Raw genomic sequence first — 26,128 nt, forward strand, 5'->3', positions numbered from 1 at the left:
TTTATCTACGACTATTAAATAACGCTCAAATAACGTCACTATATTTTAGCGAATTATGATATGCATTATTATCGGTTCCTCTAAAATCCTTATATACAACTACTTTATGTCACTATATATTTCTCATAATTGCATATGTATAAGTAAGGTATAAGTTCATAATTGCATATGTACTAAAAATAGAACCGCCCATCTCGTATGTACTACCTGTCAGTTTTGTTTTGAATTAAGCATTTCTTAGGTTAGAAATGAGAGATTTCGGGTTACGTACGCTTAACTTTGTAGGTTTATTTGAAAAAGAATTAATACAGGAACTTGATCCACCCCTATGACGAGATATGTGCGATATTTATAAAATGGGATGAAATAAACTTGTAAAATACCTGAAGTCATTGGCAAGTTCAGGCAACGTTACTTAACGACAGATACCTTAGCTGATACAAATATTCTGCATGAGCATGAATAAGGTTTTCGTTTGTATTTAAAGTATCTATACCTTCATATTCACAAGGCATTATTTGTAGCATAATGGATTATCGGAAGCCCCATTTGAAGATTATGCTAGGTATAACCTATAGGTAAGTTTCAGCCTTTTACGAAGAGAAATATGTTTCGTACATAATATGTGGTATTGTTGTCGAAATTGTGCCACGATACAAAACAATAACATATTGTAAACTCGTTGACAATAAAGGATACAAATTGTCGTAGCACTTAACCACCGTTTTGCATGATTTATTTTAAGAATTGATAATTCGTAACAGGTCTTACATACTAGGCATTGACCAAATTACTTAAATAGATGGCTACAATATGTACGTTAACATAAAATAAATATAACGTTAAAATAAAAAAACACCCCTTGCCCTTAAATTTGCAATAAAACTATGCTTTCATTGCTTAAACTTCGTTTCTAAAAAAGGAAGAAACTTCTTGGATGCAGGTCGGAGAAGCGTAACGAAGTCTTTGAAAAATTAGATTATGTATGCGAAACAAAATATTGTATTCCATTTGGCAGCTGTGTAACAATTTCTGCAGACATAATTGATACATCGGGATCGGATTTAGAGAATAGTTGTACAGGTACATCACATAAATATCCACCTTACTTCCATAGGTTATGTCACAATCTAAAACAATGAAAAATGAATGACAACCATTTATATTAGCAATAATCTTACGTGTAGGTAATTACGTGTTGAATTAATGACTTCTGGGAACTTTAGATAAATTGCATATTTACTTCGCCACTTAGGTACATTGCGATACATTGAATCTGAGCATTGAATTAGATTTGAGGTTAAATACCGTCAACGAATGAACCTACGAGTAGGAATGAACGAACGCAAACCAAACCATAGGCGTACATTGCGCTACCGCTATGAAGTTGCTACGTTTCAAACTGATTCAGATGCCGCATTTTCTATTTAATTAAATAGTCGTAGATAAAATAGCGTATTTTACTTGCATATAAAGGCGATTATGACACTCGGAAAAATTACAACACTCGCCTTCGGCTCGTGTTGCAAACTTCACCTCGTGTCATAATCGCACACTTTATATGCTCGTATAATAATATACTATTACCCCATTGCGTTGTATCTAGTCTGATAAGCACAACGCACGGCAACATGAAAAACACATTTCCTCATAATCTAACGTTAATAAACTAGGAACGATAAAAATTGTTTCCTACAACTCAAACACTGACGTGCACGTGATTGTTTACTTCCTAACCCCAATGTTAACTAAGTGCTTACTTAAAATACCGAAACATGCACGAATGTTATGTACAGTACACGTCTGTGCAAACAAAGTAAGACAAACAACCACTCCACCCGGTTGGATTAACATAAAACGCTCGCTTGATATTATAAATAGGCAGGTTAACTAATTTTAGGACTTACACATTAAGACAAAGTTTGGAAGTGTTGCGTTTAATTTCAATGACACTACCTAATTGGAAAGACGTATTTTTCAAAGTAAGTTTTCAACGTAATGTTTACTACTGTTTGGGGGTTTACGTCCTACGAGAGGGCTGTTCTGAAATCATTTTTTTCCTAAAATTCCAAAAAAAACATGTTTTTCTATGTTTTTATATAATACTCTCAAGGTTTTCGATCAACCCATTCCCTTGATGAAAAGAGCTGCTACTGTATCCGCTGAAAGCAGGAAGGGACAATTAATCTCATGACCACAAGATCGTAATCATGGTAATTTTTTCTGTAATTTTAACGTGTAATTAGGTTGCACTACGGTGATTCATGGATGGAAGGTAATAAAGAAAGGGCTCGGGAGTCATCACATCTGAAAAAGAAAACTGGACATTTAAACTTTTTTTGCAATTGAAAGACTTAAATGCAGGTAATAACAAGCATCACAATTAATAGTTATTTCCATTTTTAATTAACTATTGGATCATGCTAAAATGAAAGCTTACTAAACTAAACCGTTACAGTTTCATTTTAACCTTTATACTATACGGTGACCATTATTACTTGGTAATAGTTAATTGTGATCAGAAAGTTTGTTATCGGACAACATTTCATGAATGCACGCGTCCTTATAGCTCTTAAAAGAGACAACGGGGATGCAGTATGATGATTTTTTTATTGTTTCGTTAAATACTGGAATCAATGCAAAAACGAAGCTGTCCATTTCGCGACGCTTGGAAAGAGTGTACATTTCTTTACGCTATTCAGGTAGTCCGCCCGATTTGATTAGTTGAATCCGTAGTCTGTCTTTATTGTTATAATTTTGTGCAGAAGCAAGTTAATTAAAGTTGTGTGAGAATTTTAAAGCGGTTTGTCCGTTTTTTGGAAAAGGTCTGTCAAGTTAAAGAAGTACACAATAAGTGTACCGTGGAGCATTTTTTAAGGTTCTCTTATTGTTAAAGTTAAAAGTTTGTACCGTCTGAACAGCTACTGGCAATTCATTTTATTCATAAAGTTAATGTTGTTTGTCATCAAGTTTTGTGTTACAGAAAAATGAAGTTCAAAAGTTGTCAGCGTTTGTGTGTGAAGTTTAGTGCGCCTTGTTATCGCAAACATTTGCACGACCATATTATTAGGATTACTGAAAACTAACAAGTAATTTTAAGATTTTCCTCTTATTTGTCAAACGACTGCGTGCGTACAAAATTTGTAAGCTTTTCTTTCTTTCAGAAAGTGTTTCTTAATAAATTTTTGTCATTGTAAATCAAATAATTGTGTGTTTATTCGAATCCTTTGTGCCACCCCGATAGTTTTCATGTCAGATTTGTCTTCTTGTGTCCAAAAATTGTGTCAGGTGTTAATCAAAATTTGTGTAGTTAATTCTTTGGAATTTTCGGAAATTGGTCGATCTTCCAAATCAATAATTTAGGTCAATATTCGGATTTGTAGTAGATGTCGGAAGTGTGCGATGAGAGATTATAAAAATGCTAAGTTTCAACTTTGATTTAGTTGAGTTAGCTGGACAAGTGTTTTAAGTATTTTGTGGGTGGTCAAGATAACAGGGTGCAGGATAAAGTTGGCAGTGCGCATGCGCAAAATAAAATTTTGAAGCTGATGATACATTGCTTTTATGCCAAATGACTATGTATCAAATTTCATTTAAATGTTTTTGTAAATAACAAAGTTAGCACTGCGCATGCTCAAACAGTATTTTCGCAACGTCTTTAGTTTCACTTATATTAGAAGTTTGTACATAAGCTTCATTTAAATATCTTAATAAATAAAAAAGTTAGCATTGCACATGCGTAAAACCAAAAATATCGGTACGCGTGGAATCCTTATGCACCAGACCCAGCCGCAAATCGGCCAGACACACAGATGACAAAGTGCAGTCAATTGTGATTTTACGCTAAAAAAAGAAAACATGGTACTTATGCCTAGTTACAGTTACAGTGACTGTATTAGGACCAATTAGGACAGTGGCAACAACTTATCATAATCCGCCATATTGAAACTAAAAAAATGATTGTAACTGTAGAATAATAAATGTCAGATTCATTTAAAGATTCTCGTTCAAAACTAACGACGCAGAAATGATCGTTTAAAACTTTGCAGGACAACCTATGGGGAAACCATTGCCCTCCAAATTCAAAAAGATACATGGAAAACGGTATAATAAGTATAAAATATGGTGCAATATTCAAAATGTAATCATTTTGTGTTAGACATTTCAGTGTGTTCTGTCACTTCTTGTCCCTTGTTGCGAAACACGTTGATTTGGTCCACGAAGGACAAAAAGCAATATTCGTTATGCTTCAGCAATCATGAATGTTAAACTTTGAACCAATTCAAGCGTATTTATGATCACAATTGCGTTATCCATAACCACAATTGAATTTGCTGGAACATTTGGTATAAGCTGCTTCTCTAATCATTTTTCTTCTAAACTCGCATTATTGAGCGCTTCTGAACCAATTTTTACCCAAAATCGTCATGAAACCCTTTCCATGACGGAGGCAGACCAGTCTACTTTTCCTGCCGCCTGTCACTTTACCGGCCGCACCAAGGCCGCACCTGTCACTTTACCGGCCGCACTTGTCACTTTACCTGCCGCACCTGTCACATTGCTAAATGTCTATAATGACTCCTGTCATCATTGACAGATTGTCATTAATCAAAGGTTCTATATGAAAATTGAAATTTTATATTAAAATACGATTTCGGGTAAAATTTAATATAAAACTCGTCGGTAAAATGACACTACTTGACTCGGAAATTCCTCGCCAGTAATGTGTCTTTTTCCTGACTTTTATGTAAATAACTATTACATCAATTACCACTAGTAAGGTTAGGTACGACTTTACATCTAAAAAGACTTTAAACCAGGCTTTAAGCGAATTACATACCCTATAATATTGTAAATCCTAGCTATAACTCTCGCCAGGAAAGATTGCCGATCACAGCACACCTTGTGTCGATCTACAGTCTATGTTTTTCTTAAGATGCGAGCGACTTCCAGAATAGGATCGTGCTAATGTTGAACGAAAAGTCTTTTTGTTCAACATTGACACGATACTATCGCGGAAGTCGCTTACATCTTTAGAAAAACATAGATCGTAGATCAGGATCAAGTATTCTGTGACCGGCAATCTTTCCTGGCGAGAGGTTTATATGTGTCTTGAAAAATAAGAGTTTATATAAAACTGGAGCCGGAAAATGTAAAATAATGCAAACACAAGAAGCAAAGTGTAAACTAGTAACGTTAAGACGTGAAGCGTTAACTGTCAAAACAGTATAATTAAAACTTATAGTGAATTATAGCACGAAGTGTATTGCGTCATTTGGAAGGTCAGTTTGGAATTTAGCTCCAATATGGAGACCAGAGCCAACGACGATCAATCAAAAACGAGATACCATGTTGTCGTCACTGTTCTAAATTAAGTCACTGTAGTTACAGTGAGTATTGGAGCTAAAATCCAAACTGGCCAATAGGAAACCTCCCAAATGATCATTTCGGCGTCGTGCCCTTAAACTCGTTGCGCGTGCTTTAAAGTGATTGTATACACTTGTCTCTTAATATACTATTTTAGCTCCAATATGGCGGATTATGATAAGTTGTCGCCACTGATGTCTAGTGAGTTAGATTGTTATGCAACTAAACACACTTAATCATTATAACAATCGCGCTTTTATTAGCATATGTGATGCCATGTACGAGTCTGTTACGCTAATAAGATTAAGTATAACAGTTTTCCAATCCGGTTTTGTTATGAGCCAACAACACAATTGGCAACGCTACCTTCTATAAGACCAATACTCACTTTAGGCATGAGTTGCACTAGTATGAATGTCCTAGGGCAACTTAATTTAGCCGTGGCGGTGTATTGATTGGTGTAGCATACAGGGTGTAGAACGATTGGATGATAATTCCTTTACCATAAAAAATTTATATAAAAAATCTTGGAGCAAAATTGTGCGCAATTACCAAGACAATTACCGTCGTCATGTTACTAAAATAGTTCTGATCACCAGTGGCGTGCTGTATTCCAGTGGCGTAATTAGCTTAAGTTTTTTTAATGGAATACTACGTATATTAATTCCGATTTGGAAAGTACGTACTCGAAAAGTACTTATTTTTTTATAACATATTGTACCATTAACGTGGCGGCTCGTGAGATATGACAAAGGGTGGGCACAAGTAAAATATTGCCTAATATTTTTAGCGTAACACAACGCTTATGTGTTCGATTTTCCGTCGTCTGTCTGTTCCATTGAAATCTCCGCCACGAGTCACCTAGAGACTTGGGGTGTTCGCTAATTGATAGCTGCTATGGTCAATATTTGCAGCTGTTAGGTACTCATCATTTACAGTTGTATTACACGGCAACATCCACGAGTGCGTTTTGAAACATGTTTTGTACCTGAAAGGCGTTTTTCTATTTTTTAAGGCGGAAAAGACGTTAATGACTTAGTGAAAATTCTGTACTTTGTACTGTATCAGAAATGGTAGGAAATGATAAATGTGAAAGTTCAATTAGAACAAATAATACAGCATTAAGTTGTTCCACGACTCGCCACTAGGGAGCATTATCTACATTTATACCCTCTTCTCTTGTCGGTAAGACAAGTAAGAGGGTCAGAATTTGAAATTTTTTTAGATGGGTCGGAACCATTGAGTTAGAAAACTAATGGAGGGAAGCAAATGCTTGGCCAGACGTAGACCACGGGAACCAAAAGTGGCCTCTGGCTGTGATTAAAGTACTACACCACTTCCGTTATCATTAGCGTCTCACTTCAGTGGCGTAGAGATATAATTTTCTTTCCACTAATAGGAATAATAACAAAAAAAACGTATAGAAGGAGTAAAATACATGCTCATGGTAAAGTAAACAAAATAGACAAGGATGGGAAAGTATTAAGATTTAATATATTCATTGATTACAAATCTAAATATACATCGATGTGTTCCAGTAGTATAATTAAGGCCAGTTTACTATAGCCACTACAACTTGACAACAACCATTAAATTCACTGTGTTGATCAATAGCTACATTTGACTGGTTGGTCTCAGGTTCATTACAACGGCAGACAGATTTAATAATAATTTATTCTTTATTGGTCTCAAAATGTATCCGCACTCGTAAAAAAACTCACACATGATATCCATATTATAAACTCACACGTTTAGCTGTAAACACAAATTTTGATAGTACTGCATATGTGATGAACATTTTCCGGTGCAACCTTTGGTCGAAATCACAGTCAATGAAGCGTTGTGAGCACAAAAGCAAATTTCGAGAACTGTTCTTGAGATATATATAATAAATGACATGTCTTACCGATGAAAGGAAATGCCCTGTTTCTTCCCTTTATGAGAAATTTTGCATGATACGCAGCTAATCATTCTCAATTCACAAAATTGTGTGTGATAAAGCACTATGCCACAGTTAATTATTTATATAAACCAGAGCACAAACCGATCCGAAATTATTACTTTGAAATGGCAAATTTAATAAAATTTGAATTTGGTGGGAAACTGACAGTGACAGTATCCCACAGAGTTGTATATATGTAAGTAGAGAGGCAGTACATACGACCTGCGCGTGGAAAAATAACTCCAACTACAGTGGCTGACTTTTAATGGCGGAGCCGTTGGGACTCATGCGCAGTGCGTGAAAGGGAATCGGCACGATTTTTGGGTGCATTCAGTTACATAATCACAGACCATTACATAATCACAAAACAAAACAGCAATAACTTTTCAGATGCTTCAGCTTCATTTGTAAATAAACAGACGCTTTGGAGCAATAATTTAAGCATGCCCATTACATTATACTCTTTACCGCCATTTCAATGTTTAGTAGGCGACGATCTGTACATAAATAAAGACAATTTATCTACGACTATTAAATAACGCTCAAATAACGTCACTATATTTTAGCGAATTATGATATGCATTATTATCGGTTCCTCTAAAATCCTTATATACAACTACTTTATGTCACTATATATTTCTCATAATTGCATATGTATAAGTAAGGTATAAGTTCATAATTGCATATGTACTAAAAATAGAACCGCCCATCTCGTATGTACTACCTGTCAGTTTTGTTTTGAATTAAGCATTTCTTAGGTTAGAAATGAGAGATTTCGGGTTACGTACGTTTAACTTTGTAGGTTTATTTGAAAAACAATTAATACAGGAACTTGATCCACCCCTATGACGAGATATGTGCGATATTTATAAAATGGGATGAAACAAACTTGTAAAATACCTGAAGTCATTGGCAAGTTCAGGCAACGTTACTTAACGACAGATACCTTCGCTGATACAAATATTCTGCATGAGCATGAATAAGGTTTTCGTTTGTATTTAAAGTATCTATACCTTCATATTCACAAGGCATTATTTGTAGCATAATGGATTATCGGAAGCCCCATTTGAAGATTATGCTAGGTATAACCTATAAGTTTCAGCCTTTTACGAAGAGAAATATGTTTCGTACAACATATGTGGTATTGTTGTCGAAATTGTGCCACGATACAAAACAATAACATATTGTAAACTCGTTGACAATAAAGGATACAAATTGTCGTAGCACTTAACCACCGTTTTGCATGATTTATTTTAAGAATTGATAATTCGTAACAGGTCTTACATACTAGGCATTGACCAAATTACTACAATATGTACGTTAACTAATAAAAAACACCTGTTGCCCTTAAATTTGCAATAAAACTATGCTTTCATTGCTTAAACTTCGTTTCTAAAAGAGGAAGAAACTTCTTGGATGCAGGTCGGAGAAGCGTAACGAAGTCTGAAAAATTAGATTATGTATGCGAAACAAAATATTGTATTCCATTTGGCAGCTGTGTAACAATTTCTGCAGGCATAATTGATACATCGGGATCGGATTTAGAGAATAGTTGTACATGTACATCACATAAATAATATCCACCTTACTTCCATAGGTTATGTCACAATCTAAAACAATGAAAAATGAATGACAACCATTTACCTATATTAGCAATAATCTTACGTGTAGGTAATTACGTGTTGAATTAATGACTTCTGGGAACTTAGATAAATTGCATATTTAGTTCGCCACTTAGGTACATTGCGATACATTGAATTAGATTTGAGGTTAAATACCGTCAACGAATGAACGAACGCAAACCAAACCATAGGCGTACATTGCGCTACCGCTATGAAGTTGCTACGTTTCAAACTGATTCAGATGCCGCATTTTCTATTTAATTAAATAGTCGTAGATAAAATAGCGTATTTTACTTGCATATAAAGGCGATTATGACACTCGGAAAAATTACAACACTCGCCTTCGGCTCGTGTTGCAAACTTCACCTCGTGTCATAATCGCACACTTTATATGCTCGTATAATAATATACTATTATTCCCCTTTCCCGATCACTAGTAGTTTTCTATTGATTATTTGTCTTTCGCTCTAACATGACACGTGTATGAAACTAGTAATGCATTTTCCATCTTTTGAAATCTCAGGGGAATATCAACACGTCACGGTGCATTAGTGTGTGCGATTACAAAGGGGAATTCGGAAAATATCATTCGTATTTGGAATGGCTTGTCAAAACTATTGGATTAAATTTCCATTAAGTGGAGCATGTTTCATTAAAATTATTTAATTTGTTGCGTGCGATCTCAATTAAAATGCAAATTTACTCCGTGTAAAATGTCACGTTAGAAACCGGCACTGCATATGACGTATTGATGGTCTGTGAATTTCCAGATATTCATTAAGCCAGAGTGAGAAGGTAATACCTTCCGGGCGAAGATTATAGAGTAAACTTGGGCAGTGAAATACGCCAAGTTTATTGTTTACGGTTTCCACAGACCACAATACGAGTAGTTCTTACAATAGGTACAATAAATTGAATCGAATGAGCACTTTACCAAAATTAGCGCTCCATTCAGCAGATCAATACACATTAAGTTTTGATGCAGTTGAATATGTGCAGGTCTATTCTCATATACAGGGTGAGTTTTTTTTTCATTTTAAGCATTGGGATCTCGGAAACCGTAAAGGTGACGTGTGAAGTGTCACGCCAGGAGTGTAAAAGTGCCGCCGTGTGAATAGATCGGCGCGAAGAGTTTCGCGCGGTGTTGCCTATTGCGTCAATAAGCGGTTTAACTTTGCACACTTCAAAGTAAAACACGCCGCGCGCGAGCTGGAGTGGCGTGCATATGCAATCACTTGGCGGGAGGTCTTCAACTCAACATACGTGCTCGTCACTCCACACGTCACACTCCAAGCGTGCCACCTCACACGCCGTGTAAAGGCTAGCTTAAGACATACAGATTCAGTCAAATGAGGAAAGAGTTGTCCTCCTACATTTTACAATTTTTGAGTTATAATACAAACATTAATATTTTTAAATGGTAGTTATAGTTGGCTTTGACATTTTCAAAAGGGACAAATTTTTCTCTTTATAACGATATAATCGAGGGGCGTGACACGAGTAATTTTTGGTGTACAAATGAGATGTATGTAATTTTAAATTACTTGAAATTCTATAAAATTACTTAAATTACTTATTAGAGTACATTAATTACAAAAATTACTTATTCTCCAAAATTACTATGAAATTACATAAAGAATTACAAGCATTACATTGTAAGTAGAAAAATTATTGTCGTCCCCACTCTAAAGTATTAAAATTCCGCTAATTTAGCAGTTTATTGATTAATACGATTATTCTGCTTTATTAACGAGCTCCTAGCGAGTTTATCATTTTGCGGTGTCTGTCCGTCCGTCCGTCCGTCAGCACGATAACTGATAAACGAATGGACCGATAACGATGAAATTTTGCAGATGGATTCTTTATCAAATTTGTAGATCGGAGTTCGTGAATTGACAATGTAGACCGAAAAATAAAGTAGGCCCTTTTGACATCTCCGTTATATTTATGAACCGAATTGCATGAAATTCAATATGCGCATAGCTTTAGCCATATAAAACACAATTCCAAAAGTTGAGCCTAATTGATCAGCATTCACAGTGCCCTTTGCGCATCTCGACCATTTACAGACCGAATTGCAAACTTTCTTATTTATGAAGGTATATTTAAATGAAATTTGATACATAATCACTTGGAATAAAACCAAATTTAACACCAGTTTCAAAATTTTATTTTGCGCATTCGCAGTGCCAACTTGCTTATTTATGAAGGCATTCAAATGAAATTTGATACATAGCCACTTGGAATGAAAGCAAATGTAGCGCCATTTTCCAAATTTGGTATTGTGTAGGATGTGCAGTGCGAACTTTCTTATTTATGGAAGCAATTAAATGAAATTTCATACATACATATATACTTAAAATAAAAGCAAAACTAACATCAGGTTTAAAATTTGGTTTTGCACATGCTATAGCCATACCCAGGAGCTCGTTTGCTATATTTGTTTAATTTATTACAATAAGTAGCCACGTCTTTTTTCAGATGGAAGACAGTACTATTAATCAAAGGGAATCAGGTGATTTAGGTGGTGACATATTTCAAGAGTTTCAAAAAGAATATAATGTTGTCATCCGTTTATACCTCAAAAATTTGCTACAGTTTTGTGGTTTTGATTAGTCCCATTAGTCCGTGGGTTGCGCCTCAGGTTGCGTTGCAAGTGAATAAATTTCAACGTATTAACTGATATCGTTGTAGTTGACACGAATTTGTTTAGATACAGCAATCTTGACAACTATTACATAATCAGTTTCACATTTAGAAGTTTACTGAAATTACAGAAATTACCGTTTGTAATTCTGGAATTACAAACATTACGCAATGCATATCAATAATTACAGAAAAACTACTATTACAATTCGAAAATTCCAAAAATTACTTAATACAAGCCGAAAATTACAAAAATTACGTAGTGTAATCACAAAATTACAAAAATTACCTGAAATTATATGAGTAATTTAATGTAATTACATTAGGTGTACGTTTTATTTGCTTGTGGCACACCCCTCGGATATAATGCTTGCTAAACGTACTTTAATACATAAACGCGCTGCAGGAATTTTCGTATTATTGAGAGGTATTTTTTTGGCTTGGACCAGTGTCATTCAACTAGCTTCGTTATGTATAGTTTTTTTTTTAATTTACAAAGTTATATTTCCATCTGCTAAAAATTCTATTAAACATGAAAAAGCGTTTTTGTTAATATGCAAGAATTGACATAACATTGTACGGACCCGATATTTTTCTTGCTACCAACTGTTGACCCAACTGTTTTTGCTGCTTTTCAAATTTTTTCCACTCAAAAGAAGATAATAAACAGAGTTTGCCATGGAAAACAATATCTAGTGAGATATGCAATAGTGTAACCGTGGCACATTTGACATATTTAAAAATCAACTTCCAAAATTCACTATGAAAGTGACATTCATAATCACATTTATTACACTCATGGTATAATAAAAAATAAAAATATAAATTGTAATTTTTGAAGGCCTTAATTCTCTCCTGGCGAGAATAGTATTTAAAAGAAGACTTACTTAACACCAGATTACACAAACTTATTCTACCACAGTGTATTTTACATTACAGGTCCCGCCAATTGATTACTTACGCCAGGTAACCCTAGATTTAGGAGGGGCTACAACTACAACTGCGGAAAGTCTACCCGGAAACTCGTCTACAAGATCATCCGTGGCAACATTAATAAAACGTTTCAACGAGGTATGTACCTACCATGTTTTGTCGAATAATTGCGGTGTTTGCCAGGCCCAGAAACGAACATTTCTTTTTCATACGCCTTTTTTGTGCAATGATTGTAGGACGTCGTCGTTTTCCTGATCATTCTGAAGGTAATTTATTAAGCGTTGTAACATTAATAGTGCAATTGGGTCCCGTGCAAAATAAAGAAACAACCGTTTTTGGAATGTCAGTAGAACTCTCTGGATGCTATGTGGTATTTAAAACTAAAAAATCAAAAATTCAAAAAATAGACAAGCAATCGATTCAAAGGGTTCTTTCGTTCGGCCCTGAAGAAATAAGAATTAAATTTTATTTTCAAATTGACGAACAGCATCAGTTCCTATGATATATTGCAAAACTGTTTTTTTTCATTAGCGCCGATTGTAATTTTGGATTTGTTGCTAAATACGGTGGGATATTCGTTTTAGGTATATCTTTGGTACTATTTTTGTTTACAGTGTTTGAATCAATTCCAGAAACATATTTTCTATGATTTCGTTATTGCCAATAACAAATTCCACAAACAAAGGGGAAAGTAAATACCATACCAAAAACGCTTAAACTACACTAAGACACAAACAGGCACAATAGTCCATGAGCCAATCAACATGACGGTATAATTTGGGGGTACTAATTTTCCTTTTTACGGTGGTTATACAGGTTTATTAGGATGCCAAAAAACCATGATTGCCATCTCAAAGCGGTAGCTAATAGAAATGGCGGTCAAACATAGATGGCGGATGTTTTTAAAATCAACTATATCTCTGGAATTGTTGATCCAATTTCATTATCCATTTTTGTAATGAAAGCTCTTTATATGTGCTATAAATATTGTTATAAGTACATTTTCGATAAAATCAACTGTTAATAAGTAATTTAAAAAAATGTCACCTAGCCTTCCACAATATCACCCATGTACACCGTAGAGAAAGAGTAAGATAAAATAGTTTGAAAATGATGAAATTACTATTGCAGTATGTTTTATGATCGCGTCCGTTATAAAAATCCGCAAAAGTGTATTAAAAATCCAAATTAAAATCGATTAAATCTAACAAAAATTTAAATAATCTTAAAATATGCCTATCATGTAAATGCAAAGATACGCATAAATAAATTCGGTTTAATCGCAACTGTTGCAAATCGAAGATACACAAAATCTCATACGAGTACAAGTACAACCAAAAATAAACGATATGCATTTTGCATATAAGTTTTCACAGCTTTTAGCTGATCAACAATTTAATTAAAATTAAAATAAGATAAGTGCATCCAAACATCAACAAGTAAAAAGGTTTTCGGCCTAAGGCGAGTAACTTCAGCGCATTTTCCATAAATTGATCAATACTTCCCCAAAGGCCATACCTATGTGCCCTATGTTTATCATTATATGGTTAAAATTTCAAAGAAATATCTCCATAAAGAAGAAAGTTGGCATGGCGCAGTCGGCGCATGCGCAGTTCAGTCGTCAAGATTCTCCTTGACTCAGGTGCCAGAGCGATACGCTACCGAATGCAAAAAGACCGAACTAAATATCTTGACAACTGTAGGTTAAGGCCTGGGACAGACGGACGGACAGAGAAAGTGGCTGCAATAGCGCACCCAACTTCGTTGGAAAATGCGCTAAAAATATGGTGGAAATATGCAAAAATATATACCCAAATGAAGTAATAATTTTGAAATTATTTATTTTTCTAACTCATACACTTCTCCTGACTAGCAAAACGAACGTTTGTCAATCCTCACCTTATCCCAAACACAGATGCCTCAACCCTATTTAATTAATTTCTTTCTTTCTACTTTTATTCACCCCCCCCCCCCCCCAGCACGGCGGCGCGAGCATGACCTGATACAAAAAAAAACTGACACTCAATATCTCAAGTTTGGGTTCGAAGAGAAACAAAAGAAATGTCAACTTCCTTCTCCAATTAAATAAAACTTCCTCTATTCTACACTAACCCTCAATGTTCCACCATCTATAATTGTCATCAAATAAAAACCTTCCTAACACAATTTTTAATTAGTTCAAAATTTTTTTTTTAATTAAATTCACACAGTAAAAACGGTAATTAAAAGTACTGACCTTTATTGTCTATTCCTCCGGGTTGCATGCCGAATCCCATCCTTATTTTCTTCAATGTCCAACACACATTTATTTAAAAAAAACTACAGTTCACCGTGCACGGCTATTATTTTATTTTTATCTTTCTTCTTTTCTTCCCGAAGCTCGTTCTTTTTCCACCTATTAAAAATCACACACACTCTCTCTCCTTCTTCCCGACGTCCTCTTCCTCTACGTTCTCAACTCCAATTCCCCATATCCAGTCCCATCGCAACTCCGGCATGCCTCCTAATCACTCAATCCCGACCACCTTTGTCCCCTTTGTTACTAGTACCTTCACCTTGATTGCTGTCTGCCCGACTTTTATCCTTGTAGAATGTTACTCAAACTTTATGCACAAATTTTCCAAATTAAATTACACATTTTTCTTGCTACTTACTTAATTTTTATTTTAACATTTATTTTATTTTTTTTTATAGGAACACATCACAACCAACCCAAACTCTCGATAGCACAAAAAAAATATGACCACCAAAAAAATCATTCCCACCCGTACGTACTTCCGAGGCGTTCCAAAAGCAAAAAAAAAAAAATGAAATTAAAATAACACGGCAATATGTATGATATGTGGAGAGATTTCACCCTTTAGTGAATTGCACTCTCCAAAATGGGCAATCTTATGTAGTTAAACAACGTTGCATTAGAAGAATGTTCAGTCTTACTAAACTAGGAGATATATCATTGTACCTACACTGTGAAATAGAAGTAAGTAAGAATTTGTAGGCTTCTTCTGATAGTGAAAGTTCAAACTCATAACAACAGTTCAGAAGCGTTTAAAACGAATTCGATATAAATATAAGAAGGAGAGCCGATCTATGGAACTATTACTTCAGGTTCTTCACCTTAACACTGATAAGAAACTTCGTGATATTACTATAGAAAAACGAAATAAAAAAAATCATTGTAGTTACGTCTACAGATATATTATAGCTAAAGAGGCATGTTAAGAACATATCAAATGATGATGTAATTGGTATGTGCGGAATATGTTTCTATAACTTCACTTCTCTACTTTAATTGAACTTGTATCTCGATTTGGACGACACTGGGTTCGTTGTAATTACAGATGTAAAATTGGCTCTTTAATGGTGGAAAAACTCCTGGGAAAACCTTAAAGAAAGGCTTCACATTAGCGAGGCCTACTCGATAAACACAGCACTTCGACTAACTTCTTCGTAAAACGTGAAACACGCTTCCGCTTAAACAAGAACTTTACAACTGACAAAACTGACTGCCTTGCAATAAATACGATCAAATACGGCTTTTAGCTATAAAGTAAGCAAAGAGTATGTTAATATTGATGGAAAGGTGTATATTGTGCCAGATAATTTGACATAGATTATGTGAAAACAAAAAATACATTGGAAAATTTGTACGTCAAAATCAAAGAGATGCTATTCCGGAAGCAGCAAATAAGATGAAAGATAACCTTAAGTTTGGCTTCCATATCACCTCACGTAGAATTACCAAGCTGCTCTTGTTCAAAATCGTGCCAACTGCCATTATGTAATGCTAAGAACTTAAAGTGTACAAGCGCATACAAGCTGCCAGGGGTTGATTTAGATTTCATTAAATCTTAAGAATTAAAAAAATTTCCGTTAGTTTACTTCATGCATTAATTAAATCGGTGATTTTATCGAAAAAGTAGTTATGACAATATTGTAGCCCACACAAAAGCTTTCATTTAAGAAAATAATGAAGTCGGAACCAATAAGATATAGTTGATTTTATAAAACTCAACATCCGCCATCTTGGATTGGCCGCCATTTCTATTAGCTACCACTTTGAGATGGCAATCATGGTTTTTTTTACACTCTAATATAATATGTGTCTAACCGTAGTAAAAAGAAAAATTGGTACCCCCAAATTATACCATTTCCTTAAATTTGGCCAGTTATATACTACAAAGCCCTTGAACAAAGAGACAGAATTACATACTCTACCAAGTGTCAACCAGAACACAGAATAACCAAGGGATTCAAATTCAACAATTCGCATTTCGGGAGGTCATAGTATAGAGGAAAGCCATATTTTTGAAATTTGAGGGTTTTTTTTACTTATAAACACCAATACAATGGTATACAAAAATCTCAATAGACGTATAATATGAATGAATCAAAAAACATCCAAACCAATTTAAATTAAGTTGAAAGAATCCCCCGAAAGCTTTAATAGGCTATTTACCTCTTTGCCACACGTGATGACGTGATTATAGCCACGTATGTTGCGAATAAAGGATTGACCCTTCGTTTCTTGTGTTAAATAGACTGAACAGTGAACTTCCTGCCGTGGATTTAAATTTTTTCTGCACGGAATGATCCACAGCTATGTATCTTTATCGCAAACTTTATCGAAATTGATTTTAATGAGAATATTTTTCTTTTCCATTTTCTAACTGAAAATCAAATTTGTATCTTGTTTCTAACCTCCTTAATAGTAGTGCATAAATACGCAGTCGTGGTAAAAGACATGTATATATTGTAAAACAAATTTAGATCCAAATTCCACCTCACTTAAATTTTCTCTATTCCTATGTTTTCTCTAAATTCTCATCAAATAAATTCTAAATCGTGGCCATGCTCTTCTCTAACTACTTTTATTTAAATAACTATGAACATTCAAAATACACATTGTAAGGCTAATAAATTTGAACCCACTTACAGGGAAATTCTCACTGACTAAAATAAATCGAAACTGAAATGAAAATTAACAACCGAATCCTTAATACTAGCATAGTTAATCTATGATACTAGGTTCCTAAGTAATAAGTTTTTTATAGAATATCCCAACTCAATTTACACAGATTGGTACATTTTTAAGACCTTTTTCTTTAATTATTAACGTCACAAAAAAATTTAGTGATTTAGTACTCAAATTTCTTTAAGAGGAACCAATTATTAATTTTGTACAAATTAAAAACGAAAATTTACAGTAGGTACCTCTTAAATATCGTTCCATGCAATTGATGATTTTCATATCATACAAATACAAAATCTGACAGACTCAAATTGTTCCAAGAAGTTATAACTTTTCAAAAGAGAACAGTTTTAATTCTTCACAAACCGCCACCTTAGGTTTATATTGATTTATCGGAAACGTTCATTCTCAATTAAGGTCAGGATTAAGGTTGATTTTGCCCTGTCACATTAATCCTTTCTACGTAATTTTATGCGAAACGTACAATGAGTTTATTCTTTGGCCGCCACTAACTAACTATTTTTTTGTTATCGTTTCTTGCGCACATTTATACTTATAATACTTCTTGAAACCGTTTTTTAAGGCACTCAACAACTTTGTTTTCGAGATATCTTTCTAGCGGAAATTAAAGAGGCACCTCTAAAAAAGCATTATGCGGGTCACTCTGTAATTGGGCGCAAGCCTGTTGAGGACCCAGAGAGAGATAATAAATTAAAAATTTAAAAAAATTAAATTAAATCATGCCGTAATCCTTTTATCCGCAGTATTTCACTATTTGTTCACTACTAATGTTATATATAATCCTCGCGCACGAAAAACAACGCTTATAACTTGCCCAAATAAAACATGCTTCCTGACCATGGTGTATAATTATTTACATTATACACCATGTTTCGGACTGACTCACGATTACCAGAAATACGGATTTCCACTTGAGTTCTAAATATAGTCCAAAACCGAATGCTCGAAGAAATTTTACTTCTTTGACAAAATACGTGACATTCTCGGGGCAAAAAATGAACAAATTGGTTATTGAGCTCTAATACAGGCCAAACCCCTATGTTTATCGCTTGATTACTCGCAATCAGCGCTACCCGACTCAAAACCGAATGCCCTAAAAATCTCTATTTATTAATCCCCTCACGGTTTCGTAATTCTAAATCAGTAGCTGTGATCACGTAGACCTCATTAACATAAGATAATTAAAATAAGATTATCTACGCTCCCATGTCCGACTGATCGGCTCCAAAAACTTCTACGGACTTTTAAAATCTGGATTTATTACAATTTTAGAATGATCAACCTTATAATAGGGACACCCTGTACATTCATTATACCCAATACATACAAATTGCGTAACCCCAGCGAAGTTCAACTTTACCTTCTTCAACTTCATATAAAAGGCTACCGTTACACTATTTAAGCTGTACCTATTATTAAATTGAGAGTAGACTACTAACCTGAAATGCGAATAAATAAACGACCTTATGTATCCCCTTAGAATTGCTGGTTCCGTTAGGGGAATCTGTAAACTGAGAACAACCTTTTGATGTTCTTAACAGATTTCAATTAAGAGGTATGTTTCCGAAGTTTTTCATTTCTACTTTAAACAGAGTGGATGTGATTTCCAATACTACTCGAGTCTTTTGTTGGCGACTTCTAATTTCGATGTGTTTACAGCGTGTGTTTTAATTATCGGAGCAATTACGCCAATGACTCTTATTTCGATTAAATTACTCACGCCAACATAACAGGAGTAGAGTTTAAGCTTTGGAAATAAACTAAATCCGTTTATACGCTGTAATTGGATCTTATAAATTCAAATTGAAATATTAATTTCACAGTCCGATAGGCTTACTTTCCTCTGTTTTTCAACATAAGCATTTATTAAAGTTTTCCATTGATTTGCTTCAGCAGAAATTGTTTCGCTGAATTAAAGGTTATATATAAGGCGTCCAGAAAGTATAAGTTCCTTTTGTATATCGCGCCCTTGTAGTGCCCCGATTGCAGCTCCGCTCAAGCGCGACAATAGCCTTGTATCTTTACGAAGCTATTGACGCCATTTTGAGCGAACTATTTGTTTTCATGTCACAGTGCTTTTAATAATAATAATCACACTAGCACAAAAATCAGTTATCCTCAAAACATGTAATATAGTGCGATCTTTTCTACACTGGCAATAAGAATAACAATAGGTATCAGTGGTACTTGGTGTTCAAACCCGTCCATTGATGTAACTCCACAAAAGTGAGAAATTAAAAATAATAATAATAATAATAATAATGTCTTTATTCAACAAGCTATATAAAAAAATTGTATACACAACATACAAAACAATAAAATTAAAAAAAAAAAAACTCATATGCTTGTTGAACCTCAAGGCGAAGTTCAGGTTGATCACAAGTAACCTCCTGCTCTTCCACTTAACCTTGTTTCAGTATTTTTTTTATTAGATCACCACTTCTAACTAAATCTACCAATTTACTTTTTCCCTAAATACATCAAGGATTGGAATGCTCTCCTTAGTTTGTGTTGCATTTTTCTGTCTCAGTACTAGAACCAACTATCGTACCAAATGTTTGAATAATAGTCTCTTGAATGTCTTGTGATCCAAGGTGCTACATTTTAGAACAGATGGAACAGAATTATATACCTACATATGCGACGTAATAAACAAATGACCGGCGAAAAGATGATAGAGAATGACGAGGTATCGACAATAAACCGCGGTGCCTTAAATTTAAATGATGTACATCTGTTCTAAATTGAATTAGGCCATATAGGTAAGGTGGAGATTGCGTAATAATTATTTTCCGAAAAAAGCATGCCGCGTGCAACAGCCGTCGATCGCTCATTTTCAACCAACTCACATCTTTCAACTTATGTGAAATATGCTCTCGCTTTTTGATACCGAAGATAAGCCGTAAACATGAATTTTGTACTTTCTGGATTCGCTTAATATCCACACTATCAATACAAGGACCATAAGCAGTATCACAGTATGTGAAATAAGAAAGTACCAAAGAATTACAGAGCATCGCCCTTGTTTTTTGCCCTAATATTTGCCGATTACTGTAAATAATTTTTAAGTTGTAATAAGCCTTTCTAATGCACTCATTAATATGCTGTTTAAATTTTAGGTTAGTATCTAGTTTAAGACCTAAGTTACGCGACACGTCTGAGCACTGTAAGGTCGCATTTATTAACCTTTTCGCTTGCATCTTTCCCACTAGAAGCATCGAAAACGTATGAAATTTGCATGTCATCTGCAAACAGGTGACATTGGCAAAATTTTAATGACCGGTGAAAACTAGATGTGTAAATTATGAATAAGATTGGACCCAATATAGAACCCAATGGCGAAAACCCCACTGATTTTGCGATTAGATCACTGATTCGGTTTGTCAATGATGCGATACGCTTAGAGAACTGCGTCGTGCAATTCACAGTAAGCACCCTGGTAAGCACCGTGGAATTCTCACTGGTGGTATTTTGTTGATTCATGACATTGCTCGCCCATACGCTGCAAAAATGACACTGCAACTGTTGACTCAATTCGGATGGAAATAGTCCGAACCTTGTTCGTAGTGACTTCTTTCTTCTTTAAAGCTTCGCTAGCAATATGCTCAATGACGACGATGATATTAAAGCACATGTTACAACTTCTAAAGTCACAGGCAGCAACGTTTTGTGAGAACGGAATAGTTGCAAAAATGAGTACCGCGGTACGTTAAATGCCTACAAATGGTGTTAGCTATGTTAAAATAATTTTAAGTCTACAAACTCTTGGAAACTCATTGTTTATAACATGGTAATCAACGGATAGATAACGTGGTATTCCTTATAAATATTCCCGTCTCTGGGATTGTCTTTTCACAAAAAGTATTAGTGTACACACAAGAGTTAAGTTCATACAGCAAGCGCATTGTAACCTGTACAGGGTGGCTCAAATTCGTGGCTCACCATTGGGACATCGTCCGTAACGGAGAGAGATAATACAGTGTAGGTTAAATAGGGGCAAAGTTGACCCTTTTTGGGACTAAAAAAACATATTTGAAATTTTTGAAAAATCTTTGAATATAACTGAGATATCACCGAAAACCTGAAAATTTTGTTTTCATTTTCCCTAACTTAAACGGTCGGAATAATGGACGGTTCCCGCACCGTCTATGAACACTTTTTCCGAAGAGTATGAACCTGTTATCAGAAGTTCCATAACGCGCTAGATGTAGAAGCTTCAAGCTACTACTTTTTTTATTTCTTATGGACAATCTCTTTTTTACACCAGTGTTTGCCGGGTAACAGAAATGTAACCACTATCTTTTGCATTCCATAGTGATGGTGCAACTGCTTGATTAACGATCATTCTTTTGCCAGCATGGAAAACTATTTGGTTGCTAAAATGCGTTCTTTTTTTATAGGTTAGTGCTTGGATTACTCAGCTGATCATCTCACAACCTACACATGATGCCAGAAGAGCGGTGCTTTCATGCGTGTTGCGAGTGGCCCTTTCAAGTTGGAATATCGGAAATTTTAATGGGGCGATGGAGATCATCGCCGGTCTCAAGTGAGTTCCTCCAATATAAATCACTTTAGTGTTTCTAAATATTCCAAATACTTTTTTATTTACTATATTGGCGAAGAGTAAACTAAAGTTCTTGAACCAATCTTTTACTATTAACTGAACCATTGAATTTATGACTATTTGACTGATCAACAATAATCACGAACTAATTATATAACTATCATATAGTGAATTTGCACAAGATAGTCCATTACCTAACTGAAACAGGCTATGTTTGAGACAATATGAACATACCGATTACCATAGGTACAGATTAATTATGACGAACGTTAAAACACGGTAAAAATTAAGAAATGCACACTATGAGAGTATAATTTCATAACTATGCCATATGCAATGAAGTCTGCTGTGGAATTATTTATGCTGTAAACTTCTTTGCCATAATCATAAACTCAATCCGCAGAAAATTTCCTTAGCGGAGTAGACCGCCCTACACTTTACCACGTATTCACCAAGCTCGAAAGCGCTTGTATAACTTCTGAAACTATTACACTGTAATTCTGAAACTTTAAGTGTACTGTTTATCATGTTTTAACCGAAACCAAAGGTTACTTCTTGAGCGCGTTTAATTTAATTACACACGAGTCACGACATTAAGCGCCACAGCAATTCGTAATATGTGTTATAACTGACTTACCGTAATGCGTATTAAATTACTAGATGCTAACGTATAAGAAGAGTGCTTGAGAATAAAGAAACAACTGGACCACTGGACGAAGAAATAAAGTGATGTTATAGTAGGGGTTTCTTTCGGCCTCCAGCGGAGTAGAGGATGTTGTAGGCCGGCGGAAACTACTTGCTATCGCATTACATCTCCACGAATGTATCTACTGTGAAATTGTGTACATCAGTAAACCCATTTAGCTGATTTAGGAAAACTATGTGTCAAATTGTTAATTTTATAATTTCCGGTTTATAGTCACCTTGGCCTTCTAGACAGATTCACAATATGCTTACTTTATTACTGTTGCGTTTTATATTCTAAGCTTAAACTAGGTCACATACCGTAATCAATTTGAACAACGTACAGCGGGCGTGGTGTAATAAGTACTGCTAGGTAAACTTATTACAACAGCGTTAATTGTTAACTTTCTTTTTAAACAACGTTTGTGCATTTGCCCCAACACGTTTGTTCAAACAACCTATTGTACTGTTCGGTCGTGTAGTATAATCATGTGCTAATTATATAGTGTGCACTTTAGTTGCTATCCAATCACACCCAGAGAATCCACACCAATTTCAATAGTGGGATTGGAAGTAAACATTTCCCGTGTATGCGTTAATCACACAACGGGTGTCTCATCATTAATGTAATTTTAGTACATCAATCGTAAAATTTGCTACCTACCAGAAATATTTCAAATGAAAGATTCATGTAGATAATCGTTACTCAGAGATCTGTACTTATTGTAATTATTTTTTACTTTGTAATCATAAGTAGTACATTTATCGTATTTTATAGAAACGTCGCAACATTGTAGATATGTCTTAAAAAGTGACACTTTGGTTTCTGACAATACAATACCCTATTTTCCCCACGTAGAAAAATGAGTCTTAAAAAACGGTTTACTCCTTCATTAATACTTCACAGTACCTTTGCAATTCTAAGCAAAAAATATTGATGTGTTAATTTTATTCGAGGTTCCTATTTACTTACTCATTATTACTGTACAGAACGGACCTCCAATTAAAAATCGAACGTTATCATTTTCACTGTAAATCCTCTTCTAAATTCAATATTTCAACCTACTGAACATTCTGTAAAAATTTGGTTTCGTCAGAAAGGTACGTGATCACGATCATATAACTAGACTGTATGGTAGGTCATCTCATCGTGATTGTAGTTTAAATTAAATTTGAATTATACGGTCATGTTTATTACTTACATTATTACCATGTACAATGATATACATAGTTCAACAGCCACCGCCTCTGTTTTTTTCAGTGATTAATAACAGGCTAAATCTTCGTGACTAGGTTGGGTTCGACAAGACGGACAGTTGCTCCTCTGCGAAAATTTTGCTAGCTTCTAGTAGTTACTGGCCTGCGCAGGCGCAACTTACAAGCATGGGACTGGGAAAACGTACCACTAAATTTGTAGGACTTAAATATATTTAGGAGACAGTAGTGGACAAAGACGTAAAAAAATGCATAGCTGATGTACACTAAATAGCGTAAAATTTATTGTTACACTATTGTCCGAGATAAACAGATCTGGGGATACTATTCGCACTATCATGGTTTACACACAACATTTCTTCAAAAGAGTGTACCACGAAACAGTCGCCTGAATTACTCAAACGCGAATTAAATTGTGATCACTACTTTGACCAAAAAATTAAAAAAGTTCCATCTGGCCACTTCTATAGCTTAAACGCGAATTACCTCCAGAACTTCCTCCACTAATTGACATTTAGTTTACACCTCTTTTTACGTCACGTGTACTGCCATGTTCTTTAATGTGCCAATTGGAATTATTCTCATCGTTAAACCTTGACAAAAAGAGGTTGTCCTAATGACTTGAAATTTGGCTTATTCAGCTATCAAGGGTCAGAAAATGACATTATGCTGCCGATGCCGTAATAAATGAAACGAAATACACCTAATAAAAACGTTTGAACCTGAGATAAACTTTCAATATTGCGTCACCAGAACATCCTGAAGCCATTAAAAAACAAAGGGCTACTGAAATTGAAACGATACATAAATGACCGACTTTATTTCCAACACGGTTTAAAATTTTATTACTGAAATTCCACTACACGTGACATTTCCCGGACAAATTAGCTATTTAAATTTCGCGCCCCACAAATTCCAATATTCAAAACTCAAACTGATGTACTCTTAAACTGAAAATATCCAACATTTACAGCTTGCTATCCAGAAAATTAAAAAAATTGAAATCCAAAATTACTACTACTGTTGCAACTTGGCAATAGATCATGGCGGAGTTATAGTAAGCGAATCATCGTCAATAGCGGCATCTAATTGCGATCTCTCATATAAACTCTTTACTATCTTCGTCAATTATTAATTAATTATTATTTATTAAGAGGGCTCACGTTAGTACCTATAATGACAAATTGTAGGATAAATTATAGTATGAAGACTATTAAAATAAATTTAATTTAATTCCGCTGATCTCTGCGCTAATGTAATCCGTCTGCCTGTCAATCTGGGGGTCTTAAATCTCAGTACCGAGACTACGAAACTAATTTTTAAGTGTTAATAGGTAATAAAGCCTAACAACCAACCTGGAAATGTGATAATGGCACTCAATGTGACACCATCTCTTCGTACATTGTTTATAACAAGAATGTTCAATAATCTGAAACCCAAAGTTCATGCAACGCGTGTTCACTGTAATGAACGAAAAATAAAATGAGAGATTTTTTCAAATAGAAAGTAACCAAGGTGTTAGTGCAGCTCTGGATTAGAAACGTAGATTTATAAATTGGAGCTTAAAAAAGGTGTTATGGCCATAACCAATTTGTTTTGGATGTAATAAATTCGAGAATAATGTATGAACTTGAAGGTAATGAACTTGTGTACAAATACGCATGAAATCTTAACTGTTTATCGTCTTACAAAGGCTTATTAATATACTATACATGGTATGGTGGTGCTTTCCTCTCACCACACTATACCGTACCCGCAACTGGAATGGAGTAATGAAAGAGCGAATTGGTCACCAGAATGGCATCTAAATTGTATTCCGAAACAATTGTCGATTTTGTTTGTGTGGTCATGTCAGTCGTAGGAGGATCAGGCGTATGCAGTATCGTATGGTGGTATGGTACCAGATCACCCTTGGTATTCATTGACAGCAACTTGAACATAGCCAGATACATCGCCAATTTGCGGAAGAACCATATCTTCTGGGGTTGGAAAATGCAATTTACCAACAGGTTATGCCCGCCCTCAAACAACAAGAAGTCCGACATAATTTTACCAAGAAGCTAACATTGGCGTTTGTCAATGCTCTCGCGGTCGCCAAATTTGTCCCCTATTGAACATGGATATCAATCGCAATCGCTTGTCATACGTGTCATACAAAAGGG

General features: G+C 34.9%; 1 protein-coding gene and 3 long non-coding RNA genes across 4 annotated transcripts in view; 3 read left to right on the top strand and 1 right to left on the bottom strand.

Annotated features, from left to right (window-relative positions):
* On the top strand, window positions 1-718 carry LOC116164306. The gene is made up of 2 exons (XR_004143869.1): window positions 1-467; window positions 525-718. It is a non-coding gene; the product is annotated as an uncharacterized LOC116164306 (long non-coding RNA).
* On the bottom strand, window positions 709-1,316 carry LOC116164305. The gene is made up of 2 exons (XR_004143868.1): window positions 1,182-1,316; window positions 709-1,130 (listed from the first exon to the last, which is right to left on the bottom strand). It is a non-coding gene; the product is annotated as an uncharacterized LOC116164305 (long non-coding RNA).
* A 6,516-nt stretch (window positions 1,317-7,832) lies between these two features.
* Window positions 7,833-8,540, top strand: LOC116162612. Its single transcript, XR_004143563.1, has 2 exons — window positions 7,833-8,293; window positions 8,351-8,540. It is a non-coding gene; the product is annotated as an uncharacterized LOC116162612 (long non-coding RNA).
* Window positions 8,541-9,887: 1,347 nt separating this feature from the next.
* The window catches only part of LOC116163932 (1-phosphatidylinositol 4,5-bisphosphate phosphodiesterase epsilon-1-like), a 34,033-nt gene continuing 17,792 nt past the window's right edge, over window positions 9,888-26,128 (top strand). The window contains exons 1-3 of the mRNA XM_031478060.1: window positions 9,888-9,949; window positions 12,517-12,648; window positions 21,904-22,049. Coding sequence (XP_031333920.1) covers window positions 9,911-9,949; window positions 12,517-12,648; window positions 21,904-22,049 — 317 coding nt within the window. The 5' untranslated portion in view covers window positions 9,888-9,910. The remainder of the gene's footprint in view (window positions 9,950-12,516; window positions 12,649-21,903; window positions 22,050-26,128) is intronic.

This window comes from Photinus pyralis, unplaced genomic scaffold (genome assembly GCF_008802855.1).
Source record: "Photinus pyralis isolate 1611_PpyrPB1 unplaced genomic scaffold, Ppyr1.3 Ppyr1.4_LG2, whole genome shotgun sequence".
NCBI classification, from domain to species: Eukaryota; Metazoa; Arthropoda; class Insecta; order Coleoptera; family Lampyridae; genus Photinus; species Photinus pyralis.